Genomic DNA, 17,176 nt, shown 5'->3' on the forward strand with positions numbered 1-17,176 from the left:
TTCACCAGAACAGCCTGTGGTGTGGAACCTTGATGAATTAACCATTGTTTTCCTTTCCCTTTGGGCAGGTGATCATCAAGCACTTCAGAAGCAGCTAATGCTGGACAGCTCTCTGCTTTCCCCCATCCTGCCGCTCGCTCCCTTTGAGGTACTGCACATGTTCAACTCTTCCTGGTGTTCTGCCTGTGGATCCATGAGAAATGAGCAGCCTACCAGGGGTCAGGTGAGGCTCTACTGAAATCCACGTGACACATGGGGCACATTGGACTCCTCTTTCAATTTTGGTGAGCCACAAAATGCAGGAAATGGAGTAGAACACACACAATAAAAGGGTTACATTCTTTACATTCTGAGTGCAGCTGTACAAATTGAGGTGAGGTGTGTATGCATAATGCATGGTCTTTGTGATACACACTTAATCCACTTCACCTATTTGCCAGCTCTGGCACGCAGCAAGGCACATACTGAGCTACGAATCTCATACTAAAAGCCAAAAGAAACTGCCTGGAGTTGCACGCTATTTCTTTCTCACCACTTCTTGCTTCTCCCCCAACACATATATTCATAATTTCTTATCAACTTTCAGCTTGTTACAGCAAGATCTTATTTCACCCTCCTCCAGTCTCATGACAGCACATTAGAGAATGTCAAAATCCTGTATTAGGCTTTATTCTTTTATATAAACATTAACATTTCTCAAACAGATTAGTTAAAAATACAGATTTAAACAAGAATTTTTGCAATTGCAATGAGTTATAAAAACAACAGATTATTTTACAGATTGTTACAAGTGCTTTACAAAGGTGCAGAGTGAAGGCCAGTGGCAGGGGACCAACCTCAAGTGCAAAATGGACACGATACCCTCACCACGGGCATAGCGTTCAGATACACAGTCAAAAAAAACAACAAACAAATCAAAAAACAGACAGACAAAAAAACCCCGAGCCATGTGAACCTATGCTCTTGGGATGCTCACCGGGCAAGCAAACATAGACTCTATGTCAGAGAAGACTCATGAGACCAAGCTACCAGGATATTTAAGGTTACATCTCTGAGATCAGCCATAAGATGTTTTTTCTTGGAAAATAAGGAACACGTTTTATAACAATATATTTCTCTCTTGTCAGACAAAATATTGCTGTAAATCCTAGAATAGTTATGGATGTGGATACTTAAAACTTGAACCATAAATCCAGTGTGGATCTCGCAATGCCCAAAGTGAAGAATTGATACAAGACACAAGTGTCCTTCTGAAGAAGTTGGCACTCCTCATACAGGAGTGCCTCCATATCCCGTGATCATCACTGAAACTTTGAGCAAGTACCTTGGAAAGACTTTGGCAAAAGGAAGACGATGCAAGTGGATCTGATTACACAAAATATTCCTGCAGCCTGTGATCTGAGAGTTGTACAGCCCACAGCTTATGCAATGCCCACATATTTCACTAAATGCAGTGTGTCCTCTCTCCTTGGTTGATACATCTTCACACCCACCTTGGAACACATACCACATGCTCCAGATTCTTGGAAGTTTTTGAGATCCTTCCACCACACCCATCTTACTTAGGTACCAGGCCTACCCACCTATCTTTCTTCTATTCCACCCCTAAAGATAAAATCTATACCCTGATTTGTTTTGAACTACAGTTTTCCAGCTGTTAGCAGATCAAAGGTAAATTGAGCTGTCTGAGAACCGCCATGAGATAAAACCATGATGCATTACATTAAAAAAAATCCACTACTTCATGCCTGACATCTTTTTGATACACAATGTTCCCTACACAGAGGACCTCCTTGTTAGACAGAGGGCACTACAAATTACAGGAATCCTTTTTCCAAAGGAGGGCCAGAATAAAGGGCAGCTCTAGAGATGTAGTCTCATAATAAAGAAATAAAAGCTACTTCTCTTGGAATCATTGTAAAGGGCAGCACATTCAAGAGATTTTATTTATAGGAAACCCAGTGAAATCCCTAGAACATCCACACTGACTTCCCTGAGCTTCTCAGATCCAGGTACACTGGGGACCCTGCAGAAGCCTTTTGAGCTGGGTTACTCTCAACAGAGAGCTTTTGGCAAGTTCCTGCAAATTCATTTTCATAATCAGCAAGAAGAGGATCAATGGGGCAAACCCTCAGTATATGCTTAGAGAAAGACTGAAGAAAAAGGAGTTGAGGGGCAGGGGGAAAGGTCTTCATTTCTACCGTTTTCGAATGGGTCATGTTATTCCTTTGGGGTATGGGCACTATATCGAAACCAACCCCTCCATCTGATCTAGCCCAGCTGCCTCCTGCATAGTCTTATGACAACACTGAAACCCCAGGCTCATCGCTCCCGGCATGCCCAGCCCAGGGATCAGTGCTTTGGAGAGGGGAGGCTGGCTTCTCGTTAGCAAAGGCTGGGAGATGGCATTATGTCAGCATGTCAGCGCCCTGGGAGCATGCAGTCACTCATGCACATCCCAGATTTCTGAGAGCAGGGGCGGGAGTTTCTTATCCTGCAACCGAAGGGCAAACACCTGTTCAGAGTGGACACTGCTCAGTGTCCGAAGACTGACCAGCTTCATTAACATCCGTGGAAACATCAAACGATCCTGCAGGGCCAAATAGACAGCTGTTAGTGAATTTACCTAAAACTTCATTTAAAAAAAAATTACCACAACTGATTACATTACACTGTAATCACAATCCTTACTTCCTCTAGACCCAGCATTCTCCAGGAGGATGCAGTATGAAAGAACACAAGTAGTACATCATGCCCCAAAACTCCAGACTTTCCATACTGGCTCAATTATGGAACGTGACACAGGACAGCAGATTGTGACAGCTCACAAACTCTGCATTTACAGCTGCTATCAAAGAGCCCAGAAGGGACAAGCCTGACAGTACAGGCAGCAAGAGACCTGTTAGAGACAATACTGCAGGAACTCTGCCTGCATAAGTAAAAATCTGCTTACATCATCCCTAGAGATGTTCTGGTCAGGCACTTACATTTGGTCTGTTGATGCAAATGTAAGAATGAAGTGCTTCCACATAAGTGTGCTGCAGCCTCTCCACCAGGGACTGGTCCTGCACATTCGGTCGGTCTGCCAAAAAGCAGGTTAGAAGTAAGCAGATTGCCATGGGCAGCTTCCCTGGATTTAACATCTCTGTCTAAGCCCACCTCCTCCTATGGTATCTTCCCAAACTTCATCTCACATTCACCCAGCACAGCTGGGAGATATATCCATGACACTGTGGCAGCTGCCTGTAACGTCTCTTTCTCAGTGATATCCACTGCACGTGGGGAGTCCAATCCAACTCCTATAGAGGAGGGAGGTTAGAGAGACCAAACACATTTACACAATGCTTGTTGGACTCATGTTTTTGCCCCAGAAAAAAACGCAAAGCCACCTATTCGAGAGTAAATGGGAAAGTCTCTCCAGTAGCTGAGCCAGTTAGAAAACAAGAACAAAGAAAAAGAGCCATTAAGCAGGTCACAAGACAAAAGAGTAGAGGTGGCTTCTTGGCAAAGCCCTGTCCTGGCCCAGAGCAACACTGCCTCTTGTCCAGAGTATGTTTGCTTGCCCACTAGATGTCACTCATGGTGTGGGACCTGCATCACACCAGAGAGGTGCCAAGGACATTAAGGGGGCAGTAAAATATCACTTTCTAAATGAAGAAGATAAATACTGGCTGATTTTCCTGCACACTTTTCCAGTAGTGAGGAATTCAATTTCCTCTGGAAGTGGCACTAGAAAATTCAGAATATAATGAATAATATACTCCCTTTATCACTAGACTCTATTACTCCTTTTCTGCTTGTAACATCCCTTCACACTACTTGCTTTGCCCTCTGACTCACTGCTGCAGCTCTTCAGATGTTCCTGGCTTTTTACCTGCAGAGAAAATATTGATGGCAATTAAAAGTGCATATTCAGCATCATTAAGCTGTAGCTCATTCATTCCCTTTGAGAACTCAAAGATGGGGTTAATGAATTCAAACTGCAGACCTGCAACAAACAGAAGAGAACAAGGTGAGGCAGTAACAATTGTCTCCCCTCTCTCCCCCTCCCTTTCAAAAGAAATCCACTGCTATACACCAGAGAGTGGGGAGCAGAGAGAGGCAGGGAAAACCTTTACACTATGCTCTAATGAATCCTCCCTTTACATCCATTACTGGTAAGCACCAACAACAGAGGCTGAGGAGTCAGGTTCTAACTGTAAAATGATATTATTTCTGGGTTTTCCTAAATGCCCCACAGCACATTCTTGGGAAACAGCTAAAGGAACACTACATCAACTATCAGACAAGTCCATCAAAACATCAGAAGGTCACAAACACAACATTTATATTGTCCACTCTCACAGCATCACCTCCTTCACTTCAATAGCCTTCATGCTTTCAAAAAAAGCTTTAATTCAGGTTCATCTAAAGCATGTATGAGCTGAAAAATATCCAGTTCCAAGAACTCTGAACTATGTAATTTCCTTCAGCTCAAAGAACTGGGCAACCTGAGGCAGGGTCTGACCTAGGCTTCCAATCACCTCATTTGATAAATGCAGTCAGATAGAAATGGACTGATATTTACTGCAGAGACCACTTTCAAATCAGGTCCCTTTGTGCTATGTAATCATACTGAAAACTTCAGACATTTCCTCCAAAGTAGCATCCAAGTTTCTAATTTCTTGCATTACAAATGCATAAGAGAAGGAAGAACAAACTGGACAGAATCTTTCTGGATTCCTGCTTTTTGCCTTTCTAATAACCTGAAGAAAAGGCGACCAGGAAAAGGGTCATAAAGAAAAGTTGTATATACAGGCCATCTCAAGTATAAATGGTTAAATATCTAGTCAAGGAATAAAAAAAAAAATCCGCTGAAGCATGGCTAAAGTCTTGTTTTCAGAAATGCTGAAGTTACACACTTCTTGTTACTGCCTCTGAAATTACAAACACTCATAGCTCCTGGAAACATACACTTCAGAGATCATAACACCACAGACAACCTATATTAGGATGATAAAGTGTCTAAAGCAGTCCCTGGGGATCCTCAGTGCACAGTACAAACTTCATATCAACTGAAACGTAATCACAGTAATCTCATCATTCCAAGCGTCCATCTGGATTGGCAGGTGAAATGCTTGTGGTTTGGATTGGTATGATCTGATACAGCTCCACCACGTCACATTTCTACAAGCAAGGAATTTCCTAGCAACTGCTTGTCCTAGGTGGACACTTGCAGCAATACTTTCATGCTTTAAGAGTCCAGATTTTCCCAAACAAACTGACACCTAGAAAAAGACATTAAATGAGCTGGTACCATAAGTTAAAAATCAAAAAAAAAAAAACAAAAAACAAAAAACCACGGTTTGTGAGGCTATTGGTTTGGTCCTGTTCTAAACCTCTCACCATAAACTACTTCCAGCTGCCCACATTAAAAAGGGAAATATGTAAGAACACAAGACACTGGGGAGGAAGAAACACCTGTCTAATGCACCACCTGCTTTGGCGAAGTCATCCCGATTATAGCTCAGGTCCTTAAGAAAGGTGATGCTCTCAATCTCTGGATTGTAGCGCCGAGATGTCTCCAACAACATCACCTGAAGACAGGAATAAGATATACTCAATTTGAAAGCAGGAAGAAATCTTACAACATCAGTACTTTGCTGACTGCTGAAGCATCTTTGGAAAAAGAAAAACCAACCAAACAAAACCACTCCAGTTTCTCTCAGAGTGCTTAAAAAATCCAAGATAAAGCCTGGTGCCATCCTTTGTGGTGCCTTGATTCTGGGAAATGGGAAATTCCTGCTTACCACTACCAAGGCACTTGCCCCATTCCCTTCCTGAATAAGCAGGCACTGCAGTATATAACCAGGCATCTTGCCAATATAACCTCGCACTGCAGTAATGATCCCACAGCTGACATCCTTCAGTCTGCCATCCTCAAAAAAGGGAAGGAACTAGTTCTAGAGGTGGTTAACTCCAAAATCTTTAATCTCTGCTACTATCATCTGGGGTGGAGTCCAACCCTCACCTCTATGGTAGACGTCTTCAGTAAAGCAATCTGATCTTCCCTGGTGAGCTCCAGGAATCCAGGTAATTGCTTGGCAAAGTCCACGATCTCTTGCACAGAGATAATTGCGAGTTCTGTGAAGTGAGCAAAACGCTGCTGCCTTGCTTCACGGTTATTTGGATCAGGAATCTGGGGCCATGGCTGTAGGAATGGGAAGAGACAGCAGATATTTGTGAAAGATGGAGCCAAAGATGAAAGATAAGACGAAGAGAACAAGGAAAGAAAACAACAACTTCAAATCTTTTGCTATTCTTTACAGAGCTTTAGCCCACAGATGTCATGCCTAAAGTAACTCTGCTCTCCCAAATATTTTACCTAAAATGCAACTCCCCAGACTTCACTTTTTCTTATTTTGGGTACAGTGGTATAGTTCTTACCGTCACTTTGAGCCTGTCTGTGAAGGAGCGCTGGTTGCACTGCTGCTGAGCGGCCACGAGCTTTTTTATCATGCTCAGCTGTTCCGGTGTCAGTTTGTGGGAAGGGCTTGGCGGATTCGGAGGGTTTGGACGCACAACAACTGTCCGAGCCTGATCGTCTTCCTGCTTCTTCAGCTTCTTCAGTCGGATCTGTTCCTCAGACAGAACATCTAAAGCAGGAATAGCTCATAATCAATCATAGGAACACAACGGAAACCACACTAAACACAGGATAAAGTGCTGTGGATGGAGAGGCAGAGATCACAGCTGCCTGGACCAGGCATAGAAGAGTGCACACAACACAGACAGTGATACTTAGTTGTTTCTCCCTCTATTCCCTACTTTAAGTTGTTTCATTGCCCTTCTCCTAATCATATTGTCATGTAAAGCATTCACAAAAGTCTGAAGCTCCCCTCATGATGCCCTGCAGATCTCAGAAAAACAAGTGATTTTCCCCATAAAGCAATTCCCTAACAGGTGCTTCCTTCATATGCCATGGTGTGTCTACTGTATTTTATATTATACAACTATTATGTCTTTTTTCAATATTGTTAATTTAACAGCTTGTGTCATTTCACCCTCTTCAAAAGTCAGACTCAATCCTGGGTGGAATTTGAGAGTGAAAGGATAATTTGCTACACAGGCTATCTGCAGCAAACTCTAGAGCAGTAACATACCCCAAGATAAATAATAGAAGAGTAACTGCATATAAATGTACTGAGGACCAACGGCAGGTCCTTCAGGAACAGGGTTATATGTCTCCTTCAGTTGTTACGTCAAAGAGGAGATGTTATTTGGATGCAACACTGTAAAGAACAGAACTCAAAGGCATCTGCTCTACTGAGGGCTGATGGGTCCCTCTCTGAGAAAGGGAAGCACATCTTTTCTCATAGGCTTGAAAAGAGGGATTTAAACTAAAGCTGCCTAGGGACAGGAACCTCAATCCATCCCTTTCCTCTCTCAATCCAATTAGATGCCAGGGCCATCAAGAGATGCCCAGAGCCTGGAGAGGGTATGCAGGTCAGCAGGAGAACACCTGAAGGGCAACACAATGGAATTCCTGCCACTCCCTCCAGTAAGTCAGGTTCATCAGGAGCCCAACTTGAATGCCTCTATGCAAATGCACATAGCATAGGAAATAAATAAAAGGAGTCAGAGACATGCACACACCTGCAGGGCTGTGATCACATTGGCATCACAGAGAGAGGGTGCACAGCAAGTAGGCTGGCCTGGACTTCAGGAGAGCAGACTCTGGCCTCTTCAGGGATCTGCTCGGTAGAGTACTATCAGATAAAGTGCTGGAGGGAAGAGGGGCCCAAGAAAGCTGGTTAATATTCAAAGATCACCTCCTCCAAGCTCAGGAGCGATGCAACCCTGTGTCTAAATTGGAATAGCACAGATTTTACAGATAGATCACTTGGAGGATAAAAGATGGGTTGGATGGTCACACTCAGAGTTGTGGGCAATGGCTCAATGTCCAAGTGGAGATCAGTGACAAGTGGCATTCCCCAGGGGTTGGTATTGGGACTGGCACTGTTTAACACCTTTGTTGGTGACATGGACAGTGGCACTGAGCACACCCTCAGCAAGGCTCTGACAGCATCAGGCTGTGTGCTGTGACTGACACTCTGGAAGGGAGGGAAGCAGAAAAGGAACTAATTGGAAAAAAAACCCCTACACTCTGTATCTTCAGGAACAAAGATAAATAACAAATAAGACTTTAAAAGTGCTGAAAGATTCTTTGGCCTTTTTTTCTAATGCACAGATAACATAGAAAAGAAAGGAAGTTGCAATGAGATGGGGGTGTTAGTCTCTCCTACCATGTCCACAGTGAGAGGACAAGAAGAAATGGCCTCTCAGGCCATTTAGACAGAGGAGATTTAGATGAGGTATTTAAAAACAAATTCCTTGTTAGGGCATGCATTGGAACAAGTTGCCCTGGGAGGTGATGGAGTCACCATCCTTGGAGATGTTTAAAGGGCACCTGGATCTGTGCTCAGTGATATAGTTTAGTGGTTTAAGGGTTACAGTGGTACTGCTGGGCAGACATTTAGACTTGATGATCTTAAAAGATCTCTTGCAACCTTGATGATTCTATAGCTACTACACAGAAAAGCAGGCACTAAAACTGAACAAGTATAAAACTGCACTTCTTAACAGAATCACATTAAACAAAGACAAGAACTGCAGAGCTGCTGTAAGACAACATTATTGGGATTGGAAAGATAAGACAAAGAACCTAACACAGTCAAGCTGAGAGTAACCTTTATCCCTGACTTCAAACAGTGAGGATGTTTGTACAAGTACATGCACCATGCACAAAATTTACAATTCTAACAGCAAAGGCATTTAATACAATTACCAAAAAAGGGGAGATCTATAAGATTGGAGACTGCTACTTACAGTGTCAGTTTAAGGAGAGAAGTAATTGATCCAAGTGATTACAGTCCCTCATCTTGGGACTCCAACGCACAAAAAATTTTTTATCTGGTAACATGTTACTTGGCTACTAATGAATCTTGAAAACTGCCTATTTGCAAGCTCCTACACCATGCTAAATTCAAAGCAACCTAACTTACTTGATTTGTCAGGAAGGAATTATTTAACCTCATGGTTCACACTGGCTTAAGAACAATAAACTGGCCATGAATAACTTCAGTCTGGGAATTAGAAGAATGTTTCCAGCAATTACTAGGAGGGAAGTTCTGGAATGACCTTGCAAGTTAAACAGCTGGAGGAAAAAGCCCTTAGTTTCTGTCAAAACTAACAAGGCAAATTTGCAGTGGGGATTACAGCATCAACAAGAATTGCCAAGTTCTTGATAATAACACCAAGATTCCATTTGACCTAATTTTCCTGAGCTGTCTTCAACAGAAAACAATGACTAAATGCAGAAACATACTGAGGCTCTCTGTATCTATCTGCAACAAAAGAGAAGCAAAGTGAACAAGTGGTCTTACTGCATTGCTTTTCAAATACATCTGTTTTGTAGCTCTTGGGAACGAGGAAATGAGGTAAAGACAGCACACATAATGCTGATATAAACAGGTGAGACAAAGATACTGATGTGCTGCGTTTCATGCTGAAAAACTGAACAGCACATCTCCTACTTCATTAGGACTTAGTTTTTGCAAAATTATTTTATGTTTCTGAAACACCCGCTGTTCCTAGCTGTTCTGGGTGCTGAATGTCAAAAAAGACGACTTCACACAGATCTAACATTAACTGAGAATGCATTCAATCAGTCTTGACCAGCAAAGGGATGAAACCTGGATACCTTGGCCAAGGAGGACTGTTCATGATATGCCAGCAGAAATAGTGGTGAATATTCAGAAACGGCAGCCTTATGGCTTGCGTGAGAAAAATAGCAGAGATCACTAAAGGGAGCAATGAGACCAGCTCATGCACAAACACAGCTGCTGTGGTGCTGCCCTTGACCTCTTTTGCAAGGTCACAGCAGGAAGCAAAGAAAAGTGCCTGTTGTTCAAGGAGCACGGTGACCAATCTTACAGTCCTGGTCACAAGCCTGACGTTACTAACACACTTTATAGCACCCTGATGAACATGTGAGTTTTTCCTCTGCTGGTACATTCCACAATTTCTTACAAGGAATAAAGCAAGGCCAAGTGTCAGCATTCCACTAGCAGCCTCACCTCCCTAAGTGACCCTTGCTGAGCTCTTCCCACACACACTCCAACATTCAGGCTTCCACGTCCCCCCTCCCCAAGCACTCGCAGTGCCCCCTGCCTTACAGCCATCGTTCCCAGAGCCCTCCAGTCCCATCCCAGCCCGCGGGGGGCCTGCACTCACACTGCTCCCGCATGCCGGCCTCCTGGCACTTGCGCAGCCGGCACTCCTGGCACTTGCGGCGCATGTACATGTCCATCTCGCACTTGCCGCCGTTCTTGCAGACGTACTGCGCGCCCTTGATGACGCTGCGGCGGAAGAAGCCCTTGCAGCCTTCGCAGCTCAGCACGTTGTAGTGGAAGCCAGAGGCCTTGTCCCCACACACGCTGCACACTTCATTTCCCAGCATCTTAGGGGCTGGGCCCTTCTTCCGCTTCAAGGGGGGATTTTCTACAAAAACAAATGGTAGTGAGGCAAAAAAAAAAAAAAAAAAAAAAAAAAAAACAAAAGAAAAGAAAACTCACAGACATGAAGGAAGCGTGGTGTTTGCAGCTAACTGCCCCATTCCTGACAAACAACATCCTCACTCAAACCAACTATCTCCCAACCACACACCCCTTCTGGGCAAGCAAATCTTCTGCAACAAACTTACTGACATAATCTACAAGGTTTCACCTCAACTATATAAACAAATACAGCTTCTCACTTGTTCCTCTCCAAAACAGAGTGAAAGAGCCAAAACACACTCAGGCCAAGTGTTCTGCACTTTCCAATTAGTTACGTTACCAATGTGAGAAAGACCTATAAAAAAGTTGAGTCAGAAATCCAAGACTGTGCACAAAGTAAATTTCTTCAGAACTCACCTAAAGTTCTCTTACTTCTGTTTTCTGCCATACATATGCACAAGAATAAGGAAAAATGTTTCCTCAATTCAGTAGCGACAGAAAGACAGTGCTGAAACTGTGACCCTACAAATACCAGACTGAGCAAACAATCCCTGTAACTGAACACTTGGGGAAACTGTTGAAACAGAAGACAGCAACTTGTGGAGGTAGCTGCAATAAGCACACAACCAGTACACTTCAGAAGCTCTGTGAGCCTTTGGAATCCTGAAGTCAGCACCTCCTCTTCAAGAAGAGCGTTCCCCACTCCTAAAAACACTCTCATAGTGACAGTTCGTTTACTAAAGCTTGTTGCTCTAGTTTAAACACAGGGCCTTCACTACTGCCTCACACTTGGGATGGCCTTGTGCAGCAGCTCCCAACTCTTCCTATATAATTCTGACAAATTTTAACCTTATCAGTGGCTCTGCATTTTGAAAATATCTTAGGTCTGCTCCAACACATCTTACCTTAGGCACTCAAATCAAATGCTTGCCAATATTAAATGTGTATTCCTTCTCTATTAGCCCTCTCTCTTTTCCATCCATTTAATTCTAGCTACGTTGACATCTGTTATTCTACACAGCTCATAGTGCAGGCATTTTTCTGTATGTCAGATATTATAGATTATTCTGTGGCAGCTGTTATAAAGATTACACCCACCATGTCTTCATAAATCTCCAGATAACATTTAGATATGCCTGGAAAGCCTTCACACTGGAGTTACTGCCTAGTGTGAAGAAAAAGGCTCCTGCATTTCTTGATCAGCATGACGGTTACAATTGCAGGTGTCATTTTTGTACTTACTCTTCCAGTGCTTCTATCCTTACTTGCATTTACATTTACTATTCTGCTCAAGTTCCTGAAATGGTAACCAGTTTTAGGTCAGTCTCAGACATTATTATTTGTGTTCCTCAACACAAGTTTTCAGCAGTGAGTATCTTGGTGTTGATTTTCAATCCCACTGACTTTACAGAGGCTTGGAGATCACTCATTTTGGCCTGTATATCTCATTGCAGATAGGACAGCAAGAAATTGTCATCAGAAAGTTTAAATTTCTGATATTCTCCTCTCTTGTTCAACTGTATTTCTCTTCACACAATGTACTACCAAGTAAAAATTATGCAACACCTACAGTTATTTCAGATTACTTAGTATAACACATGTAATGGTGGACTAACTAGTATAACAACTTTGCTGAAGCCTCAAGTGATGTTCATATGCTTCTGAGGAACAACAGAGTAGTCCAATGACTTCCACATATAAATCTGTCCCCCTTTTGGATTTCTTAGCTGTCTTTAAGACACTACATAAGTTTCTTATTACCTTTTCTATGACTGCTTTATTGAGACAGATAGGCTTATTCTTTGATCTATGCAAATTATTTTCTATCTATGAGCATGAAGCATTTTAGTTATATAGATGATTACATTGTTATTTTCTGTAGTTAAAGATAACACAGAAGTAACATAAGATGTATAAAGAAAGCATAAATGCCACCTCTGAACCTTTAGCTCTCATTAGGGTTCTCCTTCCTCGGGAGCTTCCCTATTTAATAAATACTTTCCACATTTTGTGTCTTTTTTCCTTACATTTTCATAAGGAAACAATCTATCAGTCACTTTCTTTTCAAGTCCTCAGACCCATTTTAAGGACTTTTATTGGATAATCTCATATCACCCTTTAACTACTCTCTTTTTTTCTACTCTATTGATGAGTCATCATCCAATCTTCAGATTATCTCTTTGTTTATATCAAGATTGCCCACTGCCTCATTGCTGAGCAAATTCAATAATGTGTCATATTCTCATTAAGATGATGACCCCATGCACTTATGCTTTCCTTTTTTTACATTTTACCTATCCAGAGATGTTATACTTTCTTCTTACAGCTTGAAAGTGTAGGATTGTGGTTATAAGTGGCAGCTTTAACTACAGAATCTCAGTTCTATGTCTGATACTTTTCATCCTCAGTTAATGTAAGAAATACATGAAGAAACTCCTACTGTCTTCCCATTGCATGAACCTGCAAAACTATCATTTCTTTGCACCACCTACCCTCTTTGGATTGCCACCTGTAGTAAAGCTTTACTGTTCAGCAGCTCTTGATAAGGCCAAAAAACTTTTATCTTACTGCCATGGACCTAGTCTCTAGGTCAAATAAGCAAATTTATCATTTAGATAAACCCAGTCTTCAGCTATCAACAACTGACTCTATTCTTAAACATCATCTCTGAGTACCTCAAGCACAGTAGATCTTGTCCTAAAATTTTGCCAAGTATCAAATCTGCTTACAGCTGAAAGAATGGATAGCCTTTATTTTGCATAGATTTAGAGAAAATTTTTGCATACCTGCATGCTCAGGGGGGTTCTCTGAGCCAGAGAAGAGTGGAAGCCCTTCCTCCTCCATTTCAAATACACTTGCCACCCTCTTCCCATGATCCTGTGTGCTGAGTTGAGTGGGACCCATGGAAGCCACACAGGAAGGGCTCACTATAATCTCATCGCTGCAGCATTGTTTCTGCCAAGCAAGGGGCGACAGGCATCTATCTTAGAAGTCCTTCGTTTCTCTCTACTACCGAAAGTCAGGAAGTACCTGTGGAAAAAACAAACAGATTCAAAAGAGGCAAGAGTTCAGCTACTGAGACTATTAACTTCCAAAATCTATTACAAGCTGTATCACAAGCAAGCTTCAAGATTTCATTTCCGTAATTAGCTTTGTTTTATTAATGCTTATACTCTTAAAACACAATGTTTTAACTAACTGTGATAAAAGGTACAAGACTAGCATGTCCAGGTGCAAAGCTATTCTTTCATTGGCAACAGATTTATCAAAGCAAGAAAACTCTTCATTACTGCCAACACTACCAGTGCACTTCATTCCTGATCTCTCCAAGTGTGTAAGAGGGAAATTCCTGGCATTATATCCAGTGGCCTTTGTTAAAGCTTCCAGTAACAAACAGCTCAGTGCTGCCAGCTGCCCTGAATTTTGGTGTGTGTATTGCAGGGCACATAGAAAATTGGAAAAGAGATTTTTCATACAATTATTTAGCAGACTACAAAATATTGAATTTCCCTCTTAGTATCAGTAGCTAAAGACTGACAAAGGTTGATGATGCATCAAAGATAAGATGACAAATCCTCCCCTCACCTACAGTAAGAAACTGAAAGCTTGCATGCTCCCTATGGGAAATGCCCATGATGTCATTCTCAGGAAATGGATCCACCACCAGCCTTCTGGGGACACCCTTTTGTGGAACCTAGAAACCATACTGAAAAGCATCTTCATTACACAGCCCTAACTCCACTACAAAACATGAAACTGGAAAGCAAATCCAACCACTTTGTCCAAAAAGCCCCACCTGCACAGAAAGAACCCTACTCGGTTGATGCACAGATTCAGTGAAACTGATGTAAATTGCTAATGTAAACACCCTAAGCTGATTGAACGTCAGTTGATCTTAACTCAGTGATTTACCAATGCAAGCTAAAGAGATTAACTGATTTAAAAAGCAACTACGTGAAAGGCCTGTACCAGTTTGAATGACTGAGTTCAGGACTGAAAGCCTATCAGTCTCTGAAGGACAGGAGGAGACAGAAAGTTCTGAAGCAGCCCAGATACAAGAGCATCAGGCAAGCAGGGGCATGCCTCACACACTGTAGTGCTGACCACAAAGAGGCAGAAAACCACTGTCCCAGGTCCCTTCCTTCCTCCTGGCTATTTGGACCAGACCACACAACTTTTCTCAACAACAACAAAGATGAAAGGAATGCTTCCAAAAATGAACCCGCTCCCAGAATTCTGAAACAGGCATCAGTATAAAAGCAAGTTACACTGGCAGGCCTGCTGAGATCCTGCCATCTCCAATTACACAGTGGATGCAGGTGTTAAAACCCACGGGGCACATTAACTCACGTGACATCTGTAAACATAACCTCAGACTGCATCAGGAATTCAGAGCTCCCTTCCCTCTAAGGAAGCTGGAGAAACAGACTACCTAGGATAAAAGCAGTGACAGCAAATATGAAACTTAAACCTACAGACAGAAAGAAGTCCTACTATGGGAGAATACAACCTAACCAATGCGATTTGCAACCAATTCGAAGAAACTCACAGTCCTCAAAGGAACAATGTAGCTACCACAATCAACTTTTTTAAAAAAAAGTCTCCCCAGGAAATCTTGCAGAATCTGGAAACCTTGTGGAAGCAGCATAGAGCATCAGATGGAGATAGGAACTTTACTGCAATAAATCCAAACCCAATTTGTATTCCTAGTCCTACATAAGCTCCTCACCAATGCTGACACAGACATCTCTGGACATGTTTGGGCATGAAACAAGAAAGCTAAGAGTAAGCCTCTGCATCTCCACATTCCTTTAAACCATGCAAAAGACTCACTCAAAGATTAATTACTGTGCAGAATGAATCACCAGCAGCACTACTGCAGCAGTTTTTCAAAGGAAGGGTTTGATCACCCATCTGAAGGACTGATTAACAGTGCTCAGGCCTCAGTACAGTGACCCATTCTTAGTGCATCCCTGCCTCAATTGAAACTTATTCCAGAAAATAAGAGGAAGGTACAGTCTGATGCAATTTCAGAACTGTGTGATCTGCACAACAACTGACATTGCAAGAGTGAAACCTGCTATCAGGAAGACATCTGGAGAAAAGGGGATTGTCTGAGAGACTGCAAGCTACCAAGAGGGAGGGGAATATAAATCCATGTGCACATCCAGGACACAGCAACAGAGAAGTCACCTTCTGCACTGCAGAACTACCCAATGTGTTCCTGCTTCATGCATCAGCTTCCAACCTTCCCAAAACAGAACGGGTCAGATAGAAAAGGTTACTTGTCTTCTCTGCTCCTAACACAGAGCAGTTTTCCTTTTGTAGGTACAATAATAACACTTGCAGGCTGTGGGAAACTGACCTGTGAACAGCAGCACTCTGGTGCTAGGTAAAGAAGCCTACTGAGCATTTTCCTCACATGCACACAAGTGAGAGGCTGTGTGACAAGGCCTGAGGTTTAGTTTTCACAGAAATGCATGAGGATTGTTTTTACGTGATGAAAAATCTTGCCAAGTTTTGTACTAATAGTCACAATATTAGAGATTCACACCTTCCAATCTGCACCACCACTTCAACCAAAAATGCAGAAAGGTGATGCAAGCCTTTGCTTGCATCTGCAAGAAGGAACACTGTCTTCTTGACAGTCAGCTGTGCTGCCTCCCACTGTCTGTCTCAACTCCTTCAGTTTCATAAATCAGGACTGGCCATGTGACAAGATGAAGCAATCACTTTTCTCAAATGCAGCATCTTGAAGAGAATAACCTGATGAGGAGACAAACTTCAGTGAGGAAACAGGCAGAGATGAAAGGCTAAGGGGAAAAAATTTCTGTTAGCCCTTGCCACCCATGTCTCGAATGTAACACTGAACACTTCTGTTTAGTGTCTAAAATGTGTCGCCATCAGTTTCACCCTACTCCATTTCTTCCATCTCCCCTTCTTTTCTGAGAAAACAGAACAACTCAGATACTGATGGTCTCCAGGTCAGCACTGTTACAACAAAGTACTGTTTTTTTCAGAGACTAAAGATGGCAGACCTGGCTTTTGCATCTCATGCTAAATGTCAGAAACATTCATCACTTCCTTCAGCAACAATCTCATCCCATTCCCTCAACTGAATCCTCCTCTAAGCCAGATGAAGCACTTAACACATTCTTCTGGAAGACTTTGATCTGACCAGTCATCAACAGACTAAGCTACAGAACATACCAAACTATTGTCCCACATTCATTGAGGACAAGTAAAGGAGATACAACCGGGCAGCACAGAATATACAGAAACTGAATCAGCCAAATGCAATTTGTGTGACACTTCTGCTGAAGAGTGCTGTCCTCTTCCTGGCATTCTTAGTTTGGCACCTTCTGTGAGGAGTTTAAGGATCAGGAACAAGACCAGATGCAAGCATATCTCTGAAGAAACTGTACTTTGTAACATATGAACAATCAGAGGAACAGTACAATAAGCCCTTTACCTGCAAATAATGGATGCTCAGAGGAAAGAGTAGCTTTTTAGGAAGTTTGTTCAAGTCTCTGTGATCCTTCAAAACAGGATTTACTCATCACAGTGCTGGCCCTGTAAATTACAATATCCTACAGTTTCTGCCAAGGCAAACATATATAACTATGTTTTAGTTCTGT

General features: G+C 42.4%; 1 protein-coding gene across 3 annotated transcripts in view; it reads right to left on the reverse strand.

The window, feature by feature from the left end:
- Window positions 1-653: 653 nt before the first annotated feature.
- Window positions 654-17,176, reverse strand: part of NR1H3 (nuclear receptor subfamily 1 group H member 3) — a 30,828-nt gene continuing 14,305 nt past the window's right edge. For all 3 annotated transcript variants that reach the window (XM_012574241.5, XM_030274229.4, XM_012574242.5), the window contains exons 2-9: window positions 13,325-13,568; window positions 10,276-10,542; window positions 6,427-6,635; window positions 6,011-6,190; window positions 5,477-5,576; window positions 3,875-3,988; window positions 2,988-3,082; window positions 654-2,590 (exon numbers count right to left, since the gene is read on the reverse strand). In XM_012574241.5, the coding sequence (XP_012429695.1) occupies window positions 2,444-2,590; window positions 2,988-3,082; window positions 3,875-3,988; window positions 5,477-5,576; window positions 6,011-6,190; window positions 6,427-6,635; window positions 10,276-10,542; window positions 13,325-13,442 (1,230 nt within the window). In that variant the 5' untranslated portion in view covers window positions 13,443-13,568 and the 3' untranslated portion in view covers window positions 654-2,443. The remainder of the gene's footprint in view (window positions 2,591-2,987; window positions 3,083-3,874; window positions 3,989-5,476; window positions 5,577-6,010; window positions 6,191-6,426; window positions 6,636-10,275; window positions 10,543-13,324; window positions 13,569-17,176) is intronic.

This window comes from Taeniopygia guttata, chromosome 5 (assembly GCF_048771995.1).
Source record: "Taeniopygia guttata chromosome 5, bTaeGut7.mat, whole genome shotgun sequence".
In the NCBI taxonomy this organism is placed as follows: domain Eukaryota; kingdom Metazoa; phylum Chordata; class Aves; order Passeriformes; family Estrildidae; genus Taeniopygia; species Taeniopygia guttata.